At 36.9% G+C, this 22,070-nt stretch overlaps 1 protein-coding gene across 2 annotated transcripts in view; it reads left to right on the forward strand.

Moving 5' to 3' along the window:
- Positions 1–70: 70 nt before the first annotated feature.
- The window catches only part of WDR25 (WD repeat domain 25), a 55,086-nt gene continuing 33,086 nt past the window's right edge, over positions 71–22,070 (forward strand). Inside the window, exons 1-2 of one of the 2 annotated variants that reach the window (XM_015865602.3) lie at positions 71–216; positions 2,194–2,952. In XM_015865602.3, coding sequence (XP_015721088.2) covers positions 187–216; positions 2,194–2,952 — 789 coding nt within the window. In that variant the 5' untranslated portion in view covers positions 71–186. Of the gene's footprint in view, positions 217–321; positions 435–2,193; positions 2,953–22,070 lie in introns of those variants that run through there. The other variant, XM_085550571.1, reaches the window with a different exon arrangement.

Here is a 22,070-nt window from a genome sequence, read left to right on the forward strand (position 1 = left end):
CTCACCTCCAGTTCCCAAATAACAACCAGCGTCCTCCCCGCACCCCCACGAAGCACCCACATCGAAAATGATCCTCTGGAACACACAGAGAGCCACAATCTGAGCTCCGCTCTCCCACCGCGCCGTCCCGGCTGGAGTTGTGGGGATGGTGTGTGACAGTGTTGGTTTCCATCCGGCACCATTTTAATGTGGTGCTGTCGCAGCGGAGCCTCTCAGGTAGTGGCGGGTGTGGGGCGGTGAGGCAGAGGGGGGCTGGGGCTGGGGGTTAGGGGGATTTATGTGTTTAAATAAAATGAAAGCTTAATCCACTCTGCCTCTATATCTTCTTTGATAGCTTTCAGACAGAGCTCGTCTTCTTGCACTGTTTGCTCTTTAAAAGCCAGGAATCCTGGTGGGAGTCTGTAACTTTGCAATACAAACAGTAACTGCTTACTGTAAGTGTTGCAAAATACTTGTGTCCTTTATTGTAACTATGTATTTAATGGGAGGTTTCAAGTGGAGCTGATTCACTGTTTTCAAATGAGTTCTTTTGCAACTTTTTTTTTTTTTTTTGACCTTGTTGAACTGAAATCCTGTTTTAGCAAATGAAGTTTTATTACTTATTATTATTATTTCCCTTTCAGTTGTTTATTGAGACCTATCGCTATCATAAGCTTCAGATAAAGGCAGAACAACCTCTAGAGGGAGATCTCGGTGCTTTTATCAGCTAAAACGTTGGTCATGTTGTTTCAATTAAGTACCTTGATAATTTGAGGAGAATCAGATAGTTACGTATACATGCTTTAATAGGAACATGTTTTGTGGATATTGCTTGTAAGTGCCACAAAAAGCAGAGTGTAGCCTCTTTAGGCTTTAATGGAAACCTCTTTAGGTTAATGGAAACATGTTTGTTTGAATTTGAACAGCTCAGTGAGTAAAAATGACAGGTTCCAGTGTACTACTCCTGCAGTGGTGTTTGTAGGACACTCATTGTGGCATCAGCTCTGCAAATGCTTGTGTAGATGCTGTCATTCATACAGCATTCTGGTTTTAATCGAGAAGCTTCTTGTCTGACCTAAAGCAAGGTGTTATAGGTTAAATTGTTAATGATAAGCACTAGCTAAAGGCTCTGTGGAACTTATTGTAGGATATAAATAGAAAACTTCCTTTCGTTATAGGTCTACTGAATAAGTAAAAACTGCATTTATGTAGGTCCTTCTAAAAGTAGTGCTTCCTATTTATTTCCATAGAACATAGCAACGGATGTAAAGGGCACAATAACACTGCGTATTAGAGCAAATTCTCAGCTACAAAACAGCCTTTTCCAGCGTAGTCACCACCATTAGCTACACGTTTTTGCCAGCTATGAACAAGAGCCTGCAGTAAAACAGTAAAAATCTGCACCGGTGGAGGTCACCCACTGTCACTGTCTCCACAGCTAAAATGCATCACACACCACCTCACTGTGCTCACATCCACTGTTTGGTCTCTGCAAACATTCAGCAAGCATCAATGAATATCAGTGGGTGCCATCATTCATCCACATGAAAGAATTCAGTCATGCGCCTTTGCTTCATACGTGCTTTCATATCAAATGCCTCTGTGTCACACTGTCTGTCTGCTGCCGTCTGTTGTACAGCAACAAAATGTAATGGGATGTTAGTTGGAAGATTCACCCTCTATACCAGCACCTACCTGGTGTTAAGGTCCAATTAACAAGGCATTACTTTCAGAGCAGGCTGCATATTGCTTTTGATGCCAATTGAATTCCTTCACACATAACAACACGGATAATTTGAAATAAATAGATACTGTTAGTCTCACTCCTAAGTACTTGTATTCATATTCCTATAAATGAATATCCTGAAATGCTGCATAGTTACATTAGTCTTTTGTTTGTGTGCGAGGGGGAGGGACTGCTATTGCAAGCAAGGGGAAAGTGATTTGCAGTACTTGTGTTGGAAGTTTTTCTTTCCATGCTCATTTTCATAGTTTTGTCTTGTACAAATGTATATCTGCAGTGCATAAGAAATGTATGCAAAGTGCTTGGAGGCACATTATGTTGCATAATGGAATGTACATATGTGCTATAATAGAAAAATAAATTCCAGGAATAAACAGAAATGAAACAGTTAAGGATTTTAAGAACTTAAGCTATTGAAACTGTAGGTTCCATAATGAATTGTGCTCTGAATGGTCAATTCTTTATTGTAGATCATCATTTGGAGGATTCCACCCCGAGACTTCTGGAGTCTGCTGTATCCAACCGTAATGAGTTCCTCACTGGTTGCTTATGATGATTCAGAGCCTGAGGCAGAAACTGAAAAAGCTGACGATCTCAGTACTAGCAGACAAGGAAGCCTTCCGAGTTCTGCAAATCCTGTTCAGCACTTTGCACCTGGTATTTTGAGTACAAAATCTACATATGAAACGCAGCTTACTGAGAACACTGATAATTTTGGCATGAGTGTTGTTTGTGAAGATCGCCCTGAGCATTATGCACTGAATAATGACAGTCATTTGACATCTTATAGTAGGAGAGCGTACTCGAGTCCTACTGCATTATGTGTGCCCTACAAAAACTATGAACAGACATTGAGCTCTTCAAGAAACTCTGGAAATGGTGCTTCCCAGAAGAGAACACATACAGACAGTCCAACTGCCCCAAAAGGAATTAGGCCGTATATACCTAAAAGGTTACGTCAAGAAAATTCCAGTGCCTGTGAAAAAAAGGAGTCTGATCAAAGCACCAGTTGTGATATGAAGCTAGATGGACCAGGAGAACAGGCAGTGCGAAAGATATCTGAATTAATTAAGCCGTATTTAGGATCCAGATATAAATTAACAGAAGTTCCAAGAAGCTTAATATTTCATATGTCTGAACACAATGGCCCTGTTAATGCAGTCCAGTGGTGTACTGTACGAGAACAAAGCCATATGCTTCTCTCAGCTTCTATGGATAAAACAATAAAGGTAATGTAACACAAGGTGCTTTTTGGACTTATCAGTGGGCTTAAAAATACTGTATTAAATAATAGTTTTCTGGTAATGACATGTTTGCTCGTGTGTTTGGCCGTTATAATGTGCTCAGATTCAGAGGAGATGCTTTTCAATACTAGGCAGTCTTTTCACTCAAAATTTCTTTCGTTTTTATATACTCAGTAGTTAATATATTTTCTTTCTAACTGTAATGACTTTGACTTCAATTCTTAGTTCACTTAGCCAGTACAGTAAGTCATACTTTTCCTTTCATAATCATAGAATTTCCTGAGTTGGAATGGATCTATAAGGAGTTCTACTTCTGGCTCCACAAAGGACCACCCAAAGTCCAGACACTCTGTCTGAAGGCACTGTCCAAATGCTTCTATGGCAGCTCAGGTCATGACCACGACCCCAGCAGAGCCTGTTCTGTGCTCACCACCCTCTGATGAATAACCTTTTCCTAACACCCAACCTGACCTTCCCCTCTCACAGCTCTATTACACTCCCTAATTTTTTTTCCCTCAAATTCAGGGGCTTTAAATTAACTTTAGCAAGTAAAGAGAGAAAACAACTTTTGTATCAGTGTATTTCTAAAATGAGAGGAACTAACTGTAATTTTTGATCGGATTTCTGATTCCATGTTAGAATGCATTTCCTTCCACTGCTCTCCCCAGAATTCTCACTAAATTTGAGTTTTCTTTGCTTTTTCACTGTTTTATTTGTGGTAGATAATTTAGCGTCATTTAGGTTGACTTTTATTATACAGATATATTTTTGGGATTGTCTGTTTTCTTTCTCCTTCCCCTGACTTTGCCATGGGGGTTTGTGAAGTAGGTGCTGATCTCACGTCTTTGAAGCAGTATTGCTTCACTTTTATTTTCTTGTTTTCGCTTTTTGCCAACATGACCTGTTAAACTATCAAAGTTTGAATACTTCGAGCATTTTTGTACAACTTTTTCATAGGGGCAAAGTAGGAAAAATAATGGTATTTTTTCTTTTAAGAAGTCTTGCTTAAAGTACTCAATAATCTAAATCTTGTTTGCTGCCTGATAAACAACCTTAAAAGGAAAATACTAAGATATTCAAAAAGCACTGATTTGGGTTAGTTTTAGATAGTTTTTTTGGTAAGCAGCAATGTATATTTGTGTTGTGCAAAACTGTGCCTGCCTTTGACTTAAGTATGTCTCATTTTGACTATGTCTTAAACTGTCCTACCACTTATTTAACATTTGTTTACTGCCCCAAAGCCTCGTTTCAGTGATGAGTGAACATAATTGTGGATGTACCATAATTTGGTAAAGCAATCTTAAAAAAAAGTTGTTATTGCTATGTAAAATTATTAAAAAATATGTCAGTTTTCTTCTATGTAGGTAGAAGGGTTGGTGCTACTAACCTTGGTTGGAAGCAGTATTTAACAGTAAAGCTGGTTGTTAAAGGAATGGATTTGCTGTAGGTGCCCTGAACCATGGGAATTTGGTGTGTGTGGAGTGTGTTAATATTGGCAACACTTCAGACTGTAGGAGTGTAGTACATTACTTAAGTGACAGCGTAAGCTATTATGAAGCCTATTAAAATGTATTTAAGTATTTTGAAAGGTAGTCAGTAGAGGAACGTCTGGAAATGAATTTTATTGCTTTTTTTGTTTCTTAATGAAATCAAAGACTGATGGTGTGAGCAGTAGTGTCTTTACCTTTCAAGCCAGTAGAGGGCACAGTTAGATTAAGCATTGTCTTGATGTTATGAAGCCAATTTCTTTAACTTTCTGGGGTCATGAGCCTGCAAGTCTCTAATGACTACAACAGCAATAATTTATCTTCTGGGAATTTTTTGGCTCTCTACCACTGTCTGGAGTTGTCTATTTACTGGTGTAAGCATAATACAAACAATTGAAAGCAGATGCAGATCTACCATTTTTTTTTCTTTCCCAATCTTATACTTTCCTTTACCTTTTCCTTTGCTGTTTTCTTCCAGAAACACCTGCTTAGAATTTATAGGTTAAATCCAGGCAACAGAAGCTTGTTCCTCTTCTTTTTTTTTTTTTAATGGGAATATTCATGGTAACAGACATTCAGGATGTCTGCAGTATTTACTTTGAGCATCTGATTTGGACTCAAAACACAGTTAGAATCCTAAAATCCAGAGCCACAAAGCTATGCACGTTCAATTAATCATGAATAATTGCAAATGAATATTTTTTATGCAAATTACTTTGATTCAGTCCCTCAATGTATGCAGCAAAATATGTATTGTTTGAAGATATCACACCAGTATCAGTGGAGATTTCTCAGAGCTGAGAGTTCTGTCTTGCAGATCAAACTGCTATTCGTGGTTTAGGTTTGATTAAATCAGAAGATCTGCAGCCATTTGCATTTTTGGTTTTTATTTAGCCAAACTGTTATGCATCTGTTTTGTTCTTCTGTGTTTAAATATTCCCCTCTTAAATGTTTCATCACAAATTATGAATTTCCTTTTTTGGGGAAGGATTTTATTATTATTATTATTATTTTATTTTTTGCCATGGAGAAAAATGAAATGCTTGAAATTAGTTACCATAAATTAGAAATCTTGGACTCTTTTTTCCTACCTAAACTATTACAAATAAATCATCATTTTATGTTTTATATTCCATACCATACAAGAATATATTTGAAATTCACCTGAAATTGGGGAAGTCATCTTATTGTGTTCTCCCACTTTAACCAGTGTGCTCTTTACCATCTTCTCTATGAAGCAGTTTCTATAAATTCTTTAGTATTTACTAAGGAATGCACATTTTCAAAGGCTTCTATATTGTTTCATTAAAAGTATTTTTAATTAAGGATTTTTGTATATGTGTGTGTTTGTCTATGAATGTGTTTTAAAGCAAACAAAACAGTTATCAACTGGATCTGTTGGAAAAAATCAACTATGAGCTGTGGTGTGTAATAATCCCTAGTAACACTTCTACCAGCAGATGGGGCTCTGCTGCATCTTAGAAAGGGATGGTAACTAAATTATTCCTTTAATGAATCATATATTAGTACTAAATCAATATTTCCCTCCATTTTGTGTGTTGAAAGACGTTAAAAGCTAATGTTTATGGCTGTGTTGCAAACCACATAAGAAAAGTATATGGGAACTTGAAAGTAAGACAGAAGTTTATATGGGAAGCTTTATGTATTGTAGATTAATTACCCGAAGTTCTTCCAACTAGGAAGACTTTGAAGCAGAACAGATTGAAGGAGATTTTGTTTTGTTTTCTAGAGCTTGAATTTAGACGTTGATAATAGTCCTTTACCTTCAATTTTCTTTCAATTTTGAGCTTCCTTTCTGTTGAGGTGCTTGTAACATGGGTGACAAGGAAGAGGCAGCAAACGTGATTCAAAGTAGGGAAAGTGCTATTCGGAGCTCTTAGTGTGACTGTGTTCTTCTCTAATGCATTCTAACTGTATCTTCATTGGCTTACATTTCTAGTTTAAGTATCTATTTAAGGTTTCTAAATGGGCTTGTCTCAGTCTTAGTTTAAACTGATTCCAGTCTGTTTTCATGGGATAACACTTTTTCCTCTACGCCTTCTGTTTCAATAGCTGCTGTATCTGAATTTTAGTGTGCTCCTACCAATTTCGGTTTTGTGCATTTAGACACAGAAATAGTGATTTTAATATTGGCTAATAAGTTGCGTATAGATTTTGAGATTGAACACAGCTGACAGAGGTGCCTAATTTTTATAGTGTGACAGCACATTCTGGAAACCACACCTTGTTTCTGCCTTAGAAGCCCAAAATATGGAATTCTGGATCCTGTGCTATCATTGAATATCTGTCTGAAGGAGCAGAGTAGATAAAAAGCTGTATCTTGAAAGAAGCCCAACGGTCAGTCTCTAGTGGATTACCTAAGTAGATGCCAAGTGAAAATGGACATGACAAAGATTTATGGTGCTGTTATGTCCTCCTCTGGCCTGTGCTTGTTTGAAAGTCTGGGGATTTGTGATCTCCAAAGCAGTTCATCTTTGTAACTGATTCAATAGATCCCTGCTGGGTACTTCTCTGGTCTTATGAGACTATTTTGTCTCCAGGTGTTAGCTCCGGGGTGCTGTATTATTTATTCTGGTCAAATCTAATATATGGGTTTTGCTTCTCGAAGTCTGTCAAATAGTACAAGAAATGCTTTTATTTTTTCTTCCTAGATTTTTCAAAACCTTTTATTCATTTGTTATTGTGTGTTCTGCAAGAGAAAGATGACATAGTAGGATGTCCGAGGAATTTGTTATTCTTTGTTCTGCTGCATTGGACTGAAAGCAAGGCAAAACAATAGCTTCTTTTCACCTGTAACATTGATGGTAACAATAGAGACTTCCTAGACATTACTGCTTCTCTATGTCAGAATAACAAGTTCTAACTCTTGTTCTCAAGCATTCTGATAGCAATTTATTTGAAGGGCCATTATAGATAGAGTTATTATGTCTATTTGTATGGGATTGAATTTAGGCTGCCAGCTTGCTTCCTTTAAGCTCACAGGTAGCTGTCTCCATGGAGCAGTATGAGATACGGCACTGCTAAGTACCCCCAACTTTTTGTTTCTTAGATTCTGTTTCCAAATCTCTGCCAATATTCCTTTAACTGTTGCTGATGCAGAAGATCTTTCAAAGTTACCAGACTTATTCAATGTTAGAGCACCTCTAATGCTCTGTTGTAAAAATAGCAAGTTCTTCCCATTGCCTTGAAAGTGGAAAAAGCCTCATTTTGGTCACTGTGCTGCTTAATGGGGCATATGGAAAATAGCATTATCATTCTCTTGTTGAAGATGCTATTGTTGATGAACCAACTAAACAGGCTATTCAGAAATGTTGAAGCTGTCTTTCATTAATGGTACCTCATACTGTCATCTATATATAAATGTGGTTTTTCTTTTTTTCTTTTCTTTTTCTTTTTTTCCCTCAGGGATTTTGATCTGTCTCATGATTAGGATGGATGCATGCTTGTTTGATGTATGTATAGATCTAATACTTTCTGAGTGCTGAAATTGCTTCTCTTTATATTGTATTTCTTTATAACAGAATTATTTCATTTTATTGTTGCCCATAATTTTGATAGTGAGAGGCACATTGTGCAGGAAGGAGTGCATTTGACCATCAACTAAAGCTCCTGACTGTGTTTCTATCAAGATGGTAATACAGGTCAGGAGGTAATAGCCAGCTCTTACACAACTGTTCTGCAAAAGCCATTAACACAAGTTGACTAAGAAGAGTTTGTGAAGGTGGTGGATTTTGGCCTCTTTATCACAGAAATTTTGGTTAGGTTTTGTTCTACATTGTGGTGTGTTAATACCTTGATACGTTTAGATCGTTGTTACAGAGAGATTTATTTTTTAATTATTTTTCCTGCTTCCAGCAATGTTGTTGTCAAGGAAACAGAAATCCTTGTAAAGCCTTTGTTCACTTTCTCAGAATCCACAGCTGGAGATGACTTATATGGTTTTTATTATGTTCTCAGTAGTTGACACACTCTCGTGCCTCAAAGGATTTTTCAAAGGAGTATGTTTCTTTGGGTATAAATAGCAGCATCCTGATCTCTCCACTGCTTGATAGACCATTGTATTCTTTCCTTCTTAGTTAAAGCAAATCACACGCAATGCTCAGTTGGATGGAAGTTCATTCTAATACTTGTGTGAGAGAGTGTATTAAGAAAAAATAAAAATAAATGCAAAATAATCAGTGAATATCAGCTTCTGTGTTAGATTTCCTGTTCTGTAAGGGCATCAGTTTTACTTCATAATTCTGAAAACATTTCCAAGTCTGGTCTTAGTACGGAATGCTAGAGCAGTACCCATTGCTGGAAATGATCCCTCTTTGAGATTTTCCCAATTCTTTGAAGTTTTTGATGATATTATCTGTGGAGAAATGGAGCAGGGATAGAGAGATATGTCATGATATGTCTAATATACATGTGTTTCCAAAATAAGTGGGAATTACTCAGAGAAAAGTTCAGGAAAAAGAAGTTCTAATAACAGTAGAACTGATGGAGATCAGCTGTGTTTTCAGGCCAGCTACGGACTGTCTTAAACTCTTCCATCTTTCAGTGCTCCTGCATTGTCTTTCCCTCTGTTTACTTGCTTAGCTTGATTAAATCTTCAGAGAGAATAGAGTCCCTCCAAGTTCTCTGTGAAATTTGGGAGAGATTGAGCAATAGATGCAGTGTGACCCCAGGTAAGAAGCACGGGAGGCATGGCCCTTGTGACTGTTCTTTCGCAGACCTTTTCTCTGTAGATATCCAGACAGATGGAGTGAATGGAGTGTTGAACATTTGAATGATTATGTGGAAGGATTCTAATTCTTCACGTTATATAGAATGAATTTTTGTCACTTTTATTATTAGTTACAAAAAAAAAAAAAAAAAAAAAAAAATAAAAAATCAAGTATATGAAGTGTTTCTCTGAATTTTTTTCTTAGAAATGTCTGTCTGTTGTGAATTGCTGAGTTTTGTACCTTCTTTCTACTAAGAGCTCTTCCAAATATTCAAAGACTGTCTCTTAAGTGGTCTTTAGCAGACTAATAAGCAAACTTGTCATCCCTCCAGCATAGCAAACCCTTTAGCAGAGGGAAAAGTCAGTGTCTGAGATGTCAATGGAGCAGTGTCCTAATGAAGCTTAACTGATAATGTCACAAATTAAACCCTCCAATTACATGCAGGATCTCTGTGGACAGCTTCTATATGGAGCAGAACATTGCCTGAGGTGGGAGAAGCATATGGTGGTGTTATCCACATCCAGATGCTTCATTCCCGGTAAAAAAAATTGTTGTGACTTTTGGAGCTTGGAAAGAACAGAGCTAGAATAGTTCTGTGTTCTCAGGTTAATTTAATACATTGTGGGAGTATCAGTTTTGTCACCAGTTGAGAAATTCCAAATGTGTTTGCAGTTTAAAAATATAAATAACACCAGTGTAAACTTGCTTCTTTCCTAGAAGTCTATCTTTGTAGCTGCATCTTACATACTGCTATATACATTAAAAAAATCTGGTAACAAAAGTACATGACATCTTATATACATTCTTACCTCTCGTGGTCTGTCAATGTTGTCAAGGAAACAAATCTTTGAGAAGCTTTGATCTTCTTTTTCGGGTTCTACTGAGAGATTTCTTGTGTTGGATTTATCCAGCAACAGAAGTAGAAACAACTTGCTTGAAGATTCTCTTACTTTCAGTATGTTTGTGTCCTTGCTTTTTTGAAAAGCAGGCTTTATTTTTAGCATGTGCATTTTTAGATCATAATATTGGTAAATGTACCAAAGGTTGTTGACTTTTAATCTTTAGATGAAGCCTGATGGAACTTTAATGATGTTGTTATATATTTTTGCTATAAAGAATGTGTTAGTTTTAGATTCCCTTTAAATAGAAGGGAAAAAAAATATAATAAAAACTTTATTCTCTTGAGAACTTGCTTTGCTGGTGTGGAACTTGTGACTTACCATCTTGTATTCCTGTAATAGTAATCCTCCATCTTCAAGGAAATGTGCATTTCATGGGCATTCTGATTCTTATCTAAAATGGAATTGTATGTAGGTTGCTCTGAAAATAATGCCTCCTATTTATTTACATGGAAACAACAATAGATAAGTACAGTAATACCATTTGATAGACCAAATTCTCAGCTATAAAATGCTGTTTTTCAGTGTAGCTAGCACTATTAGCTATATTAAATATGCATTTTTGCCAGTGATGAACAATAGCCACGCTCATAAAAGTCTGCGACCTCTGTTATCACTGCTGAAACGTACCTCCCACCCCCTCAGTGTGCTCACATCACTGTTTGGTCTCCATAAACATTTAGGCACTATCAATGAATGTCAATGGGTGCCATTATTTCTGCACTTGGGAATTCAGTGACACACTTTTGAAGCTCTCCATAGAAACTTCTACCTTTCTTAAGTGTTTAAATTGGCCGGTGGCTTAAAGATACCAAGTGGGAGGGAATGGCAGATAATAAAGATGGTTGTATGATAAATGCATACCACTGGCATAGCACCTTGCTGTATGAAGTGAAATGAAATGAAGATTTCTCTAATTTATCCTATCTAGGCCTGGTACCTTCTTCCAGATAATTATTTCCTCTCTTCATTAACTTTTCTCTTTCTGAACATTTTAATTAGCAGTGGGAATGTAACTTTTGCTATGTGGGGAAAATAGAAAACTTTAGTTTGGTGCTGGAAAAATGGGGTGCTGCAGACTTGAAGTGTTGGTGACTGATTATTGCAGTTTCTAAATATGCTGTATCTATAATTGTGCAAGGGCTGCTCAGGGAAAAATATAATTTGTAACTACAAACAGGTGAAGCTATAAGGGTGTTATAGTACTACAGCTTAATTATCTCACATGCAGGTAATTCAAAAAGGCCCTTTTAAAGTGCCACTTGAAACTTCCTTTCTTGTAAGTATTTCTAATAGCTTTTTGTCAGCATCTGAATTTAAGGAGTGTAAATTTTAAACAATATTTTAGTATCTGCAAAGTGAAATAACTGGCTAATATCTGTGCAAGTTATGAATTACTTTAGAGAAGTGTCAGTCTACTAGGCAGTGTGCATTATGAGTTTCTACCTTTCCAGTGACTTATTTCCTTGCTTTCTTTTTTATTCACTTTCTTCCATGACTGCCAGTCTCCCTAGTCAAATCTTGATGTTTTCTTGTCTGTTCTTGGTAACATTCCACACCTTTCACTGACATACGTTTCCTCTTTTCCTTTTTGGAGCTTCTGCCTGCTTCCTATCCCAACACTCTCTGTGGTACCAGCTTCATCAGCTGTCAGGCGTTGGGGGTAATTACTTACAAAAGGAATCAGTTGTGCATGCTATGTGTTCTGAGTAAATCTGACTGTGAGCAGGACTTGTTATTCATAGGAGCTGGCTTTCTCTCTGAGGTTGCGGCTGAGAAATGCACCTTCACTGGGTGTCACTGGGTATTCAAACCTCGTTTCTCCAAGTATTGTAGTGCTGCTCTGGTGGAACAAGACCACGTGCTTTCTTTCATCGAAATGGGAGTTTTTTTGTACTGAGGAGGTGAGACAGCTGGTTTTCTTTGTTAAAGATTGTGTTGAAGTCAACAGTATATTTTACAGTGCAAAACATTTAAACAATTTAGGAAATGAAGTCTTAATCTACTAGTATTGAAATATTATGAGCGTCCTCAATGCCTGTGAAATGCTTAGCTGCTTTACAGAACTAAGAACTTATTTTTGAAATTAAATACTTTATTCTGAGTATGTTTAAGACTGCATTTTGTCCCTGATTTCAATGGGCTAAGAATTCTGTTTGTACTTTTTTTAGCATAGTGTTTTTCATGTGTTTTTTTCTATTTTTTCCCCCTGTTACTAGTGTTGCTGGTGGCCTTGGAAATAACAAACAATGTATTTTATGTTACTGAAAAAAATGAGTAGTTATTCAGAAAATGTTACTTGCTTAGCCAACTGATGTATGAATGGAAGACTCTTTAGAATCCAGACTTTCAGGTGGCTATTTTCAATATTGACTGTATATTGTCTCTTGTATTTGGATGTTACTTCAAATCAGCATGAGCAATAAGGATGATGTAACTGCTTCTGAAAAGAAGAGAGCAGATCAGTTAATACTGGGGATGATACAGAATTTGCTGATTAATTGGGATTAAGTTATTTTCTGCAGATAGAGAGTTGTACTTAAGAACAATTCTACTATTATTTGTAGAACTGTTGTAGCAACTTGTTACTATGTGCTGTTGTAGAAAAAACTGTTAATAGTGTGCATGCTTACAGTGCATCTGGCAGAACTGTGCTGTAGAGATGCTGCCAGTGATCTGGTGGTTAGGTTTGGCAGATCTTGTCCAGAGCTGTTGTCCCAGCTGTGTTATGCTCTCCCAGTGAATAACGTGCAAGAATGAGACAGCTAAAACTGCTTCTTTTAGTTTGCTGTGTTTGTGCTTTTTCATTTTATTGACCATGTTCATGGTTATTTGATTATGTTGAGATTTATATGTACATAAAATGCTCTAAGGCACATGGAAGGACTTTGGTGATTCACAGTGTTGTATTTAAAAACAGTATGTTGATATATGAGTACAGTCTAAATAGATGTGTTTTGAAGTCGGTAGTTACGGTTTAACTGTAGCTTAATTGAAAAACAAAAACCAAACAACACCCCATAAAAAGTTGGTCAATATCCGTCTTCTCCCTGTTTTCAGAAATAGCTCATAGGTCAACAGCATGTAGATATGCAGTGCTTCAGGAGCTGGGAGTGTAGCTGCTAAACCCTTAGTTATTATCTGAGTAGAACATCATTTCTTCCTCTAGTGATGGATGTTCAAAATCTGCAGGGTGTAGGTAAGTCTTTGAATGTATCTATCCAGTCTTTAATTACCCTGTAGGGATCAAGGAGGCTTATGACAACTTGCCTCTTGAAGCGCTGTAAGAATGAAATTAAGATGTTTTAACACTTAGGATGAATCTTCGCTTTTAATAGAGCACAAGTGTATGAGACTTAGAAGTGATCGATGCTAATGAACATGATATATAGAGGTGAAGAGAAAATCAGATTATCTAATAAATGGCTATAGTAATTTAGCTAATCATCTCCTGGGGAGTTGTAATACATCTAGTCTTCTCCTGACATTCTGCTTTGCCTGCTGGCAAGATATTGATTGCTTAAGTGTTTTTGGGCAAATATTAACTACTAGTGACCATTACTGTGACTGTGCTTGTAGGTGTTTTGCATGTATTAATATGACTCTTCATGTGCTGCAATTACACTGTGAAGTTGATGAGTAACTGCCAAATTCATGCCATGTTATTCTACCTCTATATTAGCAGAACAATAGAAAATGTTGTATTTTGAAGTAATTTATAATAGTTTCTTGTCATTATATGTTATTATTCCTTGAATTACTTGAATTATGTGCAGCAAATTGCTGTGGTTTAACCGTGTCACCCCAAGTGTATCTAACACTCCGTATAAAGTAGGTAATTTCTCTGAAGTGATTTATTTTTTTCTTCCTCAGTAGTTTAGAATATGTGGTGTGCAGTTGTGGGTGGGGATTTAAATGTTTTGCTGTAATTGGCTTATACTTCTGCTAAAATATGCTTTCCCTTTCATATTGTACAGTGCCTAACCATACCCTTCTAGAAAGCAATGCCCTTTGGAGAAAATCTAACTTCTCTGATGGGGGCTAAATTTGCAGTAGCTTGCAGGACATGTAACATCGCAGTTGGCTTTCAGTTAACCCCTGCTTGGCTGACTGGAATTGCTTTAGCTTTGCCACTTATTTGTTACATCAGTGTAATATAACCTGCTGCCCATTTTATTCTGTTGGCCACTTTATGTGGGAACAGAGGTAGTTCATGTGAAACTTCCCAAATTTCATCAGTATTTCTGTGTTCCTGCATAGTATGGATTTTTCTTGCCCCTTCTGTAGTCTAAGTCTTACCTCTTAGTCTCCCTTCCATAGTGAGAAAAGGCAAAAATCCAGCTGGCTGCTGTTGAAGGCAGGGTAATGACCTGAAGCATGAGTACCATATTCTCTTCCTTGTTCTCCAAGTGGTTTGTTGCCAGTGCTTCTGATGGACCTTAGAAACAGTGCACTAAATGTGTATTTATGTAGGTAGGTAGCAGAATAGGCGTTTTTTAGGCAGTCTGTTAATGCCAGAGTTTCTTGGCATTAATCATTTTCAGAACATTTAATTACTATTATTATTGTTATTATTTTAAGAATTGTTAGGGGACACTTTTCATTTATAGAACAAGGTTGCTAATCAAACCTTGCAGACCAGTAGGACATTCTTAAAACCTGCTTTTATTCACACTGTTACTTTGACTGATTAAAATCCTCAATTTAATTTGAGAGCAACAGAGGAAACTTAATCTATCACACTTCAGAATTCTGCCAAAATGTTTCTACATCTTTGAGCATGTTACTCATCAATCTCCTTCCCACTTGGAAGGAAGCTTTCTTTACACGTAGAAGAATGAAGGATAAAATGGCAAGGTCTCATTGCTTGATGCCCTGTTCTTTGGGGTCATTTTTTTTCCTATTTTCATGTTTTTATTGTTTCCAAGAATGTTGGTCAAGGCCAAGATCAATATTGATGCTCAAAGCCTCCTTCTGTCCTTGAAGATGATAATGGTTATGACTTTGTCATACTCTCCCTGGCAGCATAATGTCAGTGCATCTGATACTAACATCCTTGTCCTATACATCATATTTCATCCTTGTAATTTGATGTAATTTATCTTATCCTATTAACCTTGGATCAGCTGTAAACAGGATGGAAGAAGGTATACAACTGATGTGGATAGTATTCTTAGTGTGCATTATATTGTATGCCTTGTTCCTTGAGGAGTATTTTCAAACAGTTTTCACATCAGTCTTATGTCTGTGTACAATTAGGGGAATTCAGTAATTTTTATTTTCATCTGATGGTGTGAGAAATTTAGCTTTAACTGTCTCTTCAGAGAAAACAATCAAAACTAGTGTTTTTCTGAGCTTTTGCCTGAGGGGGAGTTTCTTAACAAAGCCGAGTATTTGTGTTTGAACATGTATCACTATATTAGCAGGTAAGCAAAAGTATCCAATTTTCCTGAGCAACAAAACACTTGATTACAGGTCTAATGATAGTTTAAGAGGTGTTTTCAGATGTGCCGAAATCAAAGACTTGAAGCAGATGAACTTAATTATCTTTGTGAATATTCACAATCACATTACGTGCTTTAAATGTCGCATTTGGAAATAGTGTCTCATTGCTAGTTAATTAACAATAATTACTCAAGGTAGTACTTACGTTTCTGGAATGTCTTACCCACTGTGAAAAATGTGCTTCTGAAAATTTAGCAGTATAAGAAAGTTTTCATTCTTATTATTACTGTGCTTAGCCCCTCTGTTCTTATGTCTAATACTGCTGCATGAGGAGCTGGTTATCCCATCCCCTTTGTTCTGCTGCATCGGGTCAATGTGTTTAATGCATGAACTATGGTGTGTGATTTTTCTTTCTTTTTTTTTTAAGCAAGCAGTCACCTCTTAGCAGAGTAAGAAGAGGGAAGTAATAGTAAAATAGACTGACAGTGTAGCAATGCAATATAAAGTGTTACAAAGGAATGTTGACATCTCCAACTGAAGAAATATGGTTTATAATACCAGAAGGTTTTTTAAGTCATAGTGCTCAATGTGTCATTCTCTGTAAGAATGGCTTTTCTTGGCAAAGAACATTATACAATCCAAGGCAGCTTACTCTACAGCCAAAAAAAACCCCTCCTATATCCTAAAAAATCATGTTCTAGTTCTTGGCTTCTCTCTTGTATCTTTCTTTTCTGCCTTTCTTTTAGAAATTTAATTGAAAAGTGAAGTGATTCCCTTTTAAAGTTTTCCCCTTCTGAAATAAATCTTTCTGAGAAGGAATTTTTTCCTAATTTCCAACCTGAACCTCCACTTGCAAATTGAAGCCACTCGCTCTCATCTTATTGCTGACTCCCACATGACCACAAGTTCCTTTCAGGTAGTTGTAGGGAGCAATATGGTTTCCCCTGAGCTTCCTCTTCTCCAGACTGAACAAACCCAGTTCTTTCTGCTACTCGCATAAGACTTGTGCTCCAGACCCTTCAGAGCTTTGTTGTCCTTCTTTAGACATGTTCCAGGGCCTTGATGTCTTTATGTATTTAAATAGAAATTAAGTACTAACACAAAATATGTTGAAAACTGGCCACTAATCTCCTTAAATTTTGTGAATAAGCAGAAGCACGTAACACTGCTTGAATTTTCAAGCCAAACCTGAAATATTCACTTTCACTATTATTTTTTAAATATTCAGTAATCCTGCTGTACTTGTATGGTAAATATTATGAAATACATCTCATAATGAAGTAACATTCTCCAAGCTTTTCATGTGCAGCAAAAAAACCAAATTGTCTTTGGTGTAAGGTTGTGTTTCTTAAGTGTTTGTTATTGCAGTGCAAAGGATGGAGCACTCTGGGATCTGTGATCAGGTGGTTGTGGGTGCAGCTGTACTTGTCGACTGTGTTGCTTTAGTAATGTATGTGAATGTGCAAAGCCAGCTCTTCTGACTAGATGGAATCAGACCTGCTAATCATCTACAGATGTCCTTTGGGATAAAGGTCTTCATGAGATTGTTGTCAATAGTTTTCTTTTGAGTTGATGATTTAGCATGTTACTCATTGGGTGTTAGGAGGAGAGGGGTTGAGTCTTGTACAGAAGCATCATAAGGGCAGTCTAAATCCTTTCATAGTAAAGAAACTGCATAGCAAGGAGGAATAGTAACCACATGCCTCATCACACAAGATGGCAAACATGAGTATTGAGCCCCTTTCTGCCTAATGGGTTGTGCAGATATGTGAAGGAAAAATAACAAAAGCTAATCAGTTTGGTTTTGTGTAAAGATGCTAATAAGTAGATACTTGAATTTCTTCAAAAAAACCCAACCAACAAAAAAACCTACTGATTTCTGTTGTTGTCATGCAAATAGATTGGAGAAAAGGAGTTCCTGTAATCACTTTATTTTAAAAGAGAACATGTTTAAAAAGTACAATGACACAGCTGATGTTGTACATTTGTGCTAAAGTTTCTGTGGAGTAGTTGAGTCTAAATTAACCTGAGAGAGCATAAAGCTGGTCTGGGCTTTGCCAGCAGGAGGAGCAAGTCAAAAACTGTAATTCTCTTCAGTGCAGATACACATGAATGTGAAGGGCAGAAAAAGTACAGTGACATCAGAATGCTTGTGAGAAATGTGACAGTCAAGTCTGTGGCATGAGGGAGGCTGGAGGGAGTGGTGATACTCCTTTCACACACATAAGGGTTTCTGGCACTCACTGGGGCATGCAGTGTGCACTGGTGGGCCAGGCTGTAGATATAGTGATGCCCGCATTGGTTGAGGAAAACTGAGTAGAGTGGTGTGTCTGGGGGAAAAGGTGAGACTCCTGCTCTGCAATCTCTCTACTACATCTAAATGATGGGGATATGTCAAGGAAATACCTCATGCACAGTTGCATACATTAAAGAAAAAGCAAGTTCTGGAAGACAACTGTTACTATCTGTGGTGCAAACAGCTTTGAGTCAGCAGATCTTAGAGCAGACACACAATATCCCAGGAGCCAAATGTAAACTCTGAGAAATCCCAAGGTCTTCAGGTCACCCATGCCTTGCAGCGCTAGAGACACTTCTTGTAAGTGACCAGTAAATGCAAACATCTGTTACATAATGCTGTGGGTCTCAGTGTTATTCATTGTGTAACACTCCTCAGCTTTAAGATCTTACAGTTTATTCTTTTACAGATTTTCTTCTGAGCAAAATCTCTCTTCGGCCATTCAGTAAAGAATTACCTGAGTAGGAATTCCTGCTGTAGACACATCCGAGTCTTGTTTTGATCTCTATAAGGAGAGCATCAGCAAGGAGTCTGGCAAGCAGCTTAGTGCTGTGCAGTCAGGCTCTTTAATTTATGTAGGAAGTACGTACTTTGAGGTGATACACCACTATAAAGTGAAGGTATTAGGTGGCAATAACATTGTTCTGGGGGAGCAAAGAGACTGAGCCCTGGATCCAGAGGCCTTTGTCACGGTAGACAAATCAGTTGCAGGTGTAATTTTCTGTCATTTATAAATATCCTATGTTGTTTTCAGTAAGCTATCAAGACCACTTGCCCTTTTTAGTGCTTTCTTCACTTAACTATTTACATGTCTATTAAAGTTTATTGCTGAAATCAAATATCTTAAAATCCACATCAATATGCATCTTACACCTTGATGTATGTTCAACTTTTTGTAGTTCCCAGTGCCTATTTTTTGCTCTCAAAGGTGGCTTTGCTGCCTTTCAGCTCACTTGACTTCACTTGGTACTTCATGGTTTGGGCTGAAACTGGCAGAGGGATCTCATCCCAGCAAAATTGGTTTATCCTTAACAGGTCTTGAAAAGGACATAGGAAAGAATGTTTCTACTTCCAGTACAATTTCAATGGAGGTATCTCTCCTTTTGAAGAGCAGAGGGGAAATGGGAAAACTTGCACAGTCCTAAAGTCTATCTGTCTGCCAAAATACTTCAAAAGATGTGTCCATCTATTCAGACATATCTGCTTCCTTACATCAAGAATTTATGCTGCAAACTGTTGTAGTCTTCTGCTGTGTCTTTTAAAATATGTGTGATATAAAGCACAAATACACGCTTGTGCAGAAGGATTTTTTTTTCCAAAATCTTTTGCTGTGATTTCCCCCAAAGTTTTTAAATGAGCAGTCAAAAGTGAGGGAAAGGAAATGTTTTCAGGAGGAACTTGTTAATAATGTTTTGGCTTCAAGGAAGAAAGATAGATTTGTGAAGATCTCAGCAATGTAGAGAAAATACAGAAGAATAATGAAAATGAACATGTTTGTTTCCTCTCAGCTTTAATCTTGTAACAACATGTTACTAAGGAAAATGTTACAACTGCACAAAAATTGTTTTGAATGGATTTATAAGTTCTAACCAACAAATTAATTAAACTCTGGTCCATATTATAGAAAAATTAAGCTAGTTTTTCATACCGCTCTTTTTACTTATCTAAGGTTTGGAATAAATTTTCTCAGACAAGATACACTGGTTCCAAGTCTCAGTCTGCTCCCACCTTCAGCATGTGGTTATACGTGTTGAAAAGTTTTTAAAACTGGTCTTTTTTTATTTATTCAGTGCTTAAGTACTTCTATAGCAAATGATAGGTCAAACCTTGCACAACGGCAATTGTATTTCAATAATGTGATGATACTGTAAAAGCACCATTCGGTAGGTAGTAGTAATGGCTTAAGCCTGTGATTGTTGGACCCTTGGGAATGCAGATTGCTCCTAGAGAGTCCATAAGAAGTAATTAAGTCTAGCAAGTCACTTGACAGTTGGCTTAAGGTAGCTATGTATTGTGTCCTTCCCAGGGGAGTTTTTCAGTTCAGAAACAGACTGAAAACCACTTAGGCATTGCTTCTTAATTTTTCCATAAGTATTCAAAGGAAAGAGATGTGGTTGATTTTTGTGTGTTCTCTAAAAGTATCCACTTTTAAAGTTGCATTCAGTGGGAAACTGGCTGGTTACTGTTCTGATACTGCTGCTCTGTGGACGTCATCTGTCCCTGCAGTGTCACACCAGACGGGTGCTCTGGCTGGCATTTCTCCCATCTCTGTAGCCATTCAGCTTCTCTGTGGCAAAGCTACATCAACTACGTGATTAGCTGTGGAAGTGCAGCTGAAATAACCCAAACTTACCTTCTTATTCGGAGGAAAACAATCTTCCTGATGTGAAGAAAAGAATCTCTAGCATCTCCAGTGCCTGAGGGTGAATAAATAATTATATATTTTATGAATATAGTAGTCATCCTGCAGTATTTTTTTCCATCTAAATGCTTGTCATGTGGTAGGAAATTTACCAGTTTTATGTGAAGGTACATTTAAGCAATGTGTGTATAAAACTGCTAATTGCTTAATGATAAATTGTGTTGTTAAGACTTCTTCAATTAGAAGGGTAAGTTACAGTAAATAGAATAATACAGAGATTAAAATCCAGATATTTGATTCTACTGGGAGAGTTGCCATTTAGTTTAACAACCCTCTTGTCTCAGCTTCCGTTAGTGTTAACAACTCTTGTGAGTGCCACCTTGGGTATCAGACCACTTGTGGCTTAATTCTTACATAAGCTTGTAAAGATTAACAGACTTAAAAATTGCAAATAAAATACCCAAAGTGAGGATGATGTAGTTATTTTGACTTAGAATACCTGTTATGGTGAGAATTGGTAGTTTGTTGGTCTGATTTTTAGATGGCTTTTTTTTTTTTTGCTCCCTTGTTTAAAATGATGGTAGGACTTGTAATGAAGTTGTTTTGCTGTTTAAACTTAACATTATAATGGTGTTTTAATGGCAACTTAATAGCATCTCTGAGGACTTGCATCAAAATAGTTTTACCTTCTCATAATTGCATTCTAAAATGGACTGTAGCAATACATGTTATGGTCTCCTTAATTTTTTTTCATTGGTTTCCTAAATATAAGAAATGCTCTTAAGTTGTCACTCTATCACATAAAAGAAGTGTTAGATTATGATGTTGTTTTATAAAGCTTATCTTCCATACTTAAATGTTTTGTGTCCAAGCAATAATAAAGTGGTCTGAGCAATAGTAAGTTTTAACCTGTTTTTGTAAAAGCTTATCTATATTACTTAACAACATTTACACATGATTTAAATTGATGTGGCTTCCAGTTAGGAAGAAAAACATTTCTGATGATGCAGTTTTTATTTCCTGTGCATGTGTGGCTCTGAAAATAAGTGTTGTGAAGGAGATTTATTTCATATCCAGTGGTTGTTTTGTTCTGTGAGAGTCTGAAGGAAAGTGCCTATTCAGCTTTGTTATTTTTGTGAAGCCCCAGGTGTTGAATGGAAATAGTTTGTTGAACTGAAGTCATGACAGATTTAGCAGTCACATCTCCAGTTATGCTGTAATAAATATAAAATTGTGCTATGGGTTGCTATGTCATGAAAGCACTCACATATAGCTGGCATTTTGTAATTCTGGTACTACTAACTTTGTTGCCAAATAAATGACCTGGAAGGCCAAGTTGTCATCCTGAGCTTGTTCATACCTTGACAGTTTTTATTCGGGTTCCCATCTTTACTGTGTGAAGCCTATTACTTTTGAGCAAACAAACGTTATTAAAAAGATAATAGTAATGAAAAAGGTTGGAGTAGGTTCTCTAGAGCAGCAGTTGTGGCAACAAGCCTGCCAGAGGTCAAGAAGCATTTGGACAAATCTCTCAGATACAGGATTTGATTTTCACGTAGTCTGGTTTGGAGCAAAGAGTTGGACTTGATTTTCTTTGTGGGTATCTTCCAGTTTGGGATATTCTATGATTCTAATTCTGTTTGGAAAGTTCAATTTAAGTAGTGTTTTGCCACTTCTTAAAAATTATTATTTTTACTTTAGTCAAGAGTTTAAATATGGTATTTCTGTTCCTCTCTTTCACGTCAGAACATCTGTATGTGTGTTATTTGTGCTTTGCAGCGTTTCATCCAGACTAGAAATGTGTATGTGTTATCAAAAAAAAAAAAAACCTCAAGTGAAGGACTGCCTATGAAAAGGCTGTAAGAAGTTGGTGAACTGAGCTTT

Source organism: Coturnix japonica, chromosome 5 (genome assembly GCF_054131305.1).
Source record: "Coturnix japonica strain WE chromosome 5, WE-NBRP24, whole genome shotgun sequence".
Taxonomy (NCBI): domain Eukaryota; kingdom Metazoa; phylum Chordata; class Aves; order Galliformes; family Phasianidae; genus Coturnix; species Coturnix japonica.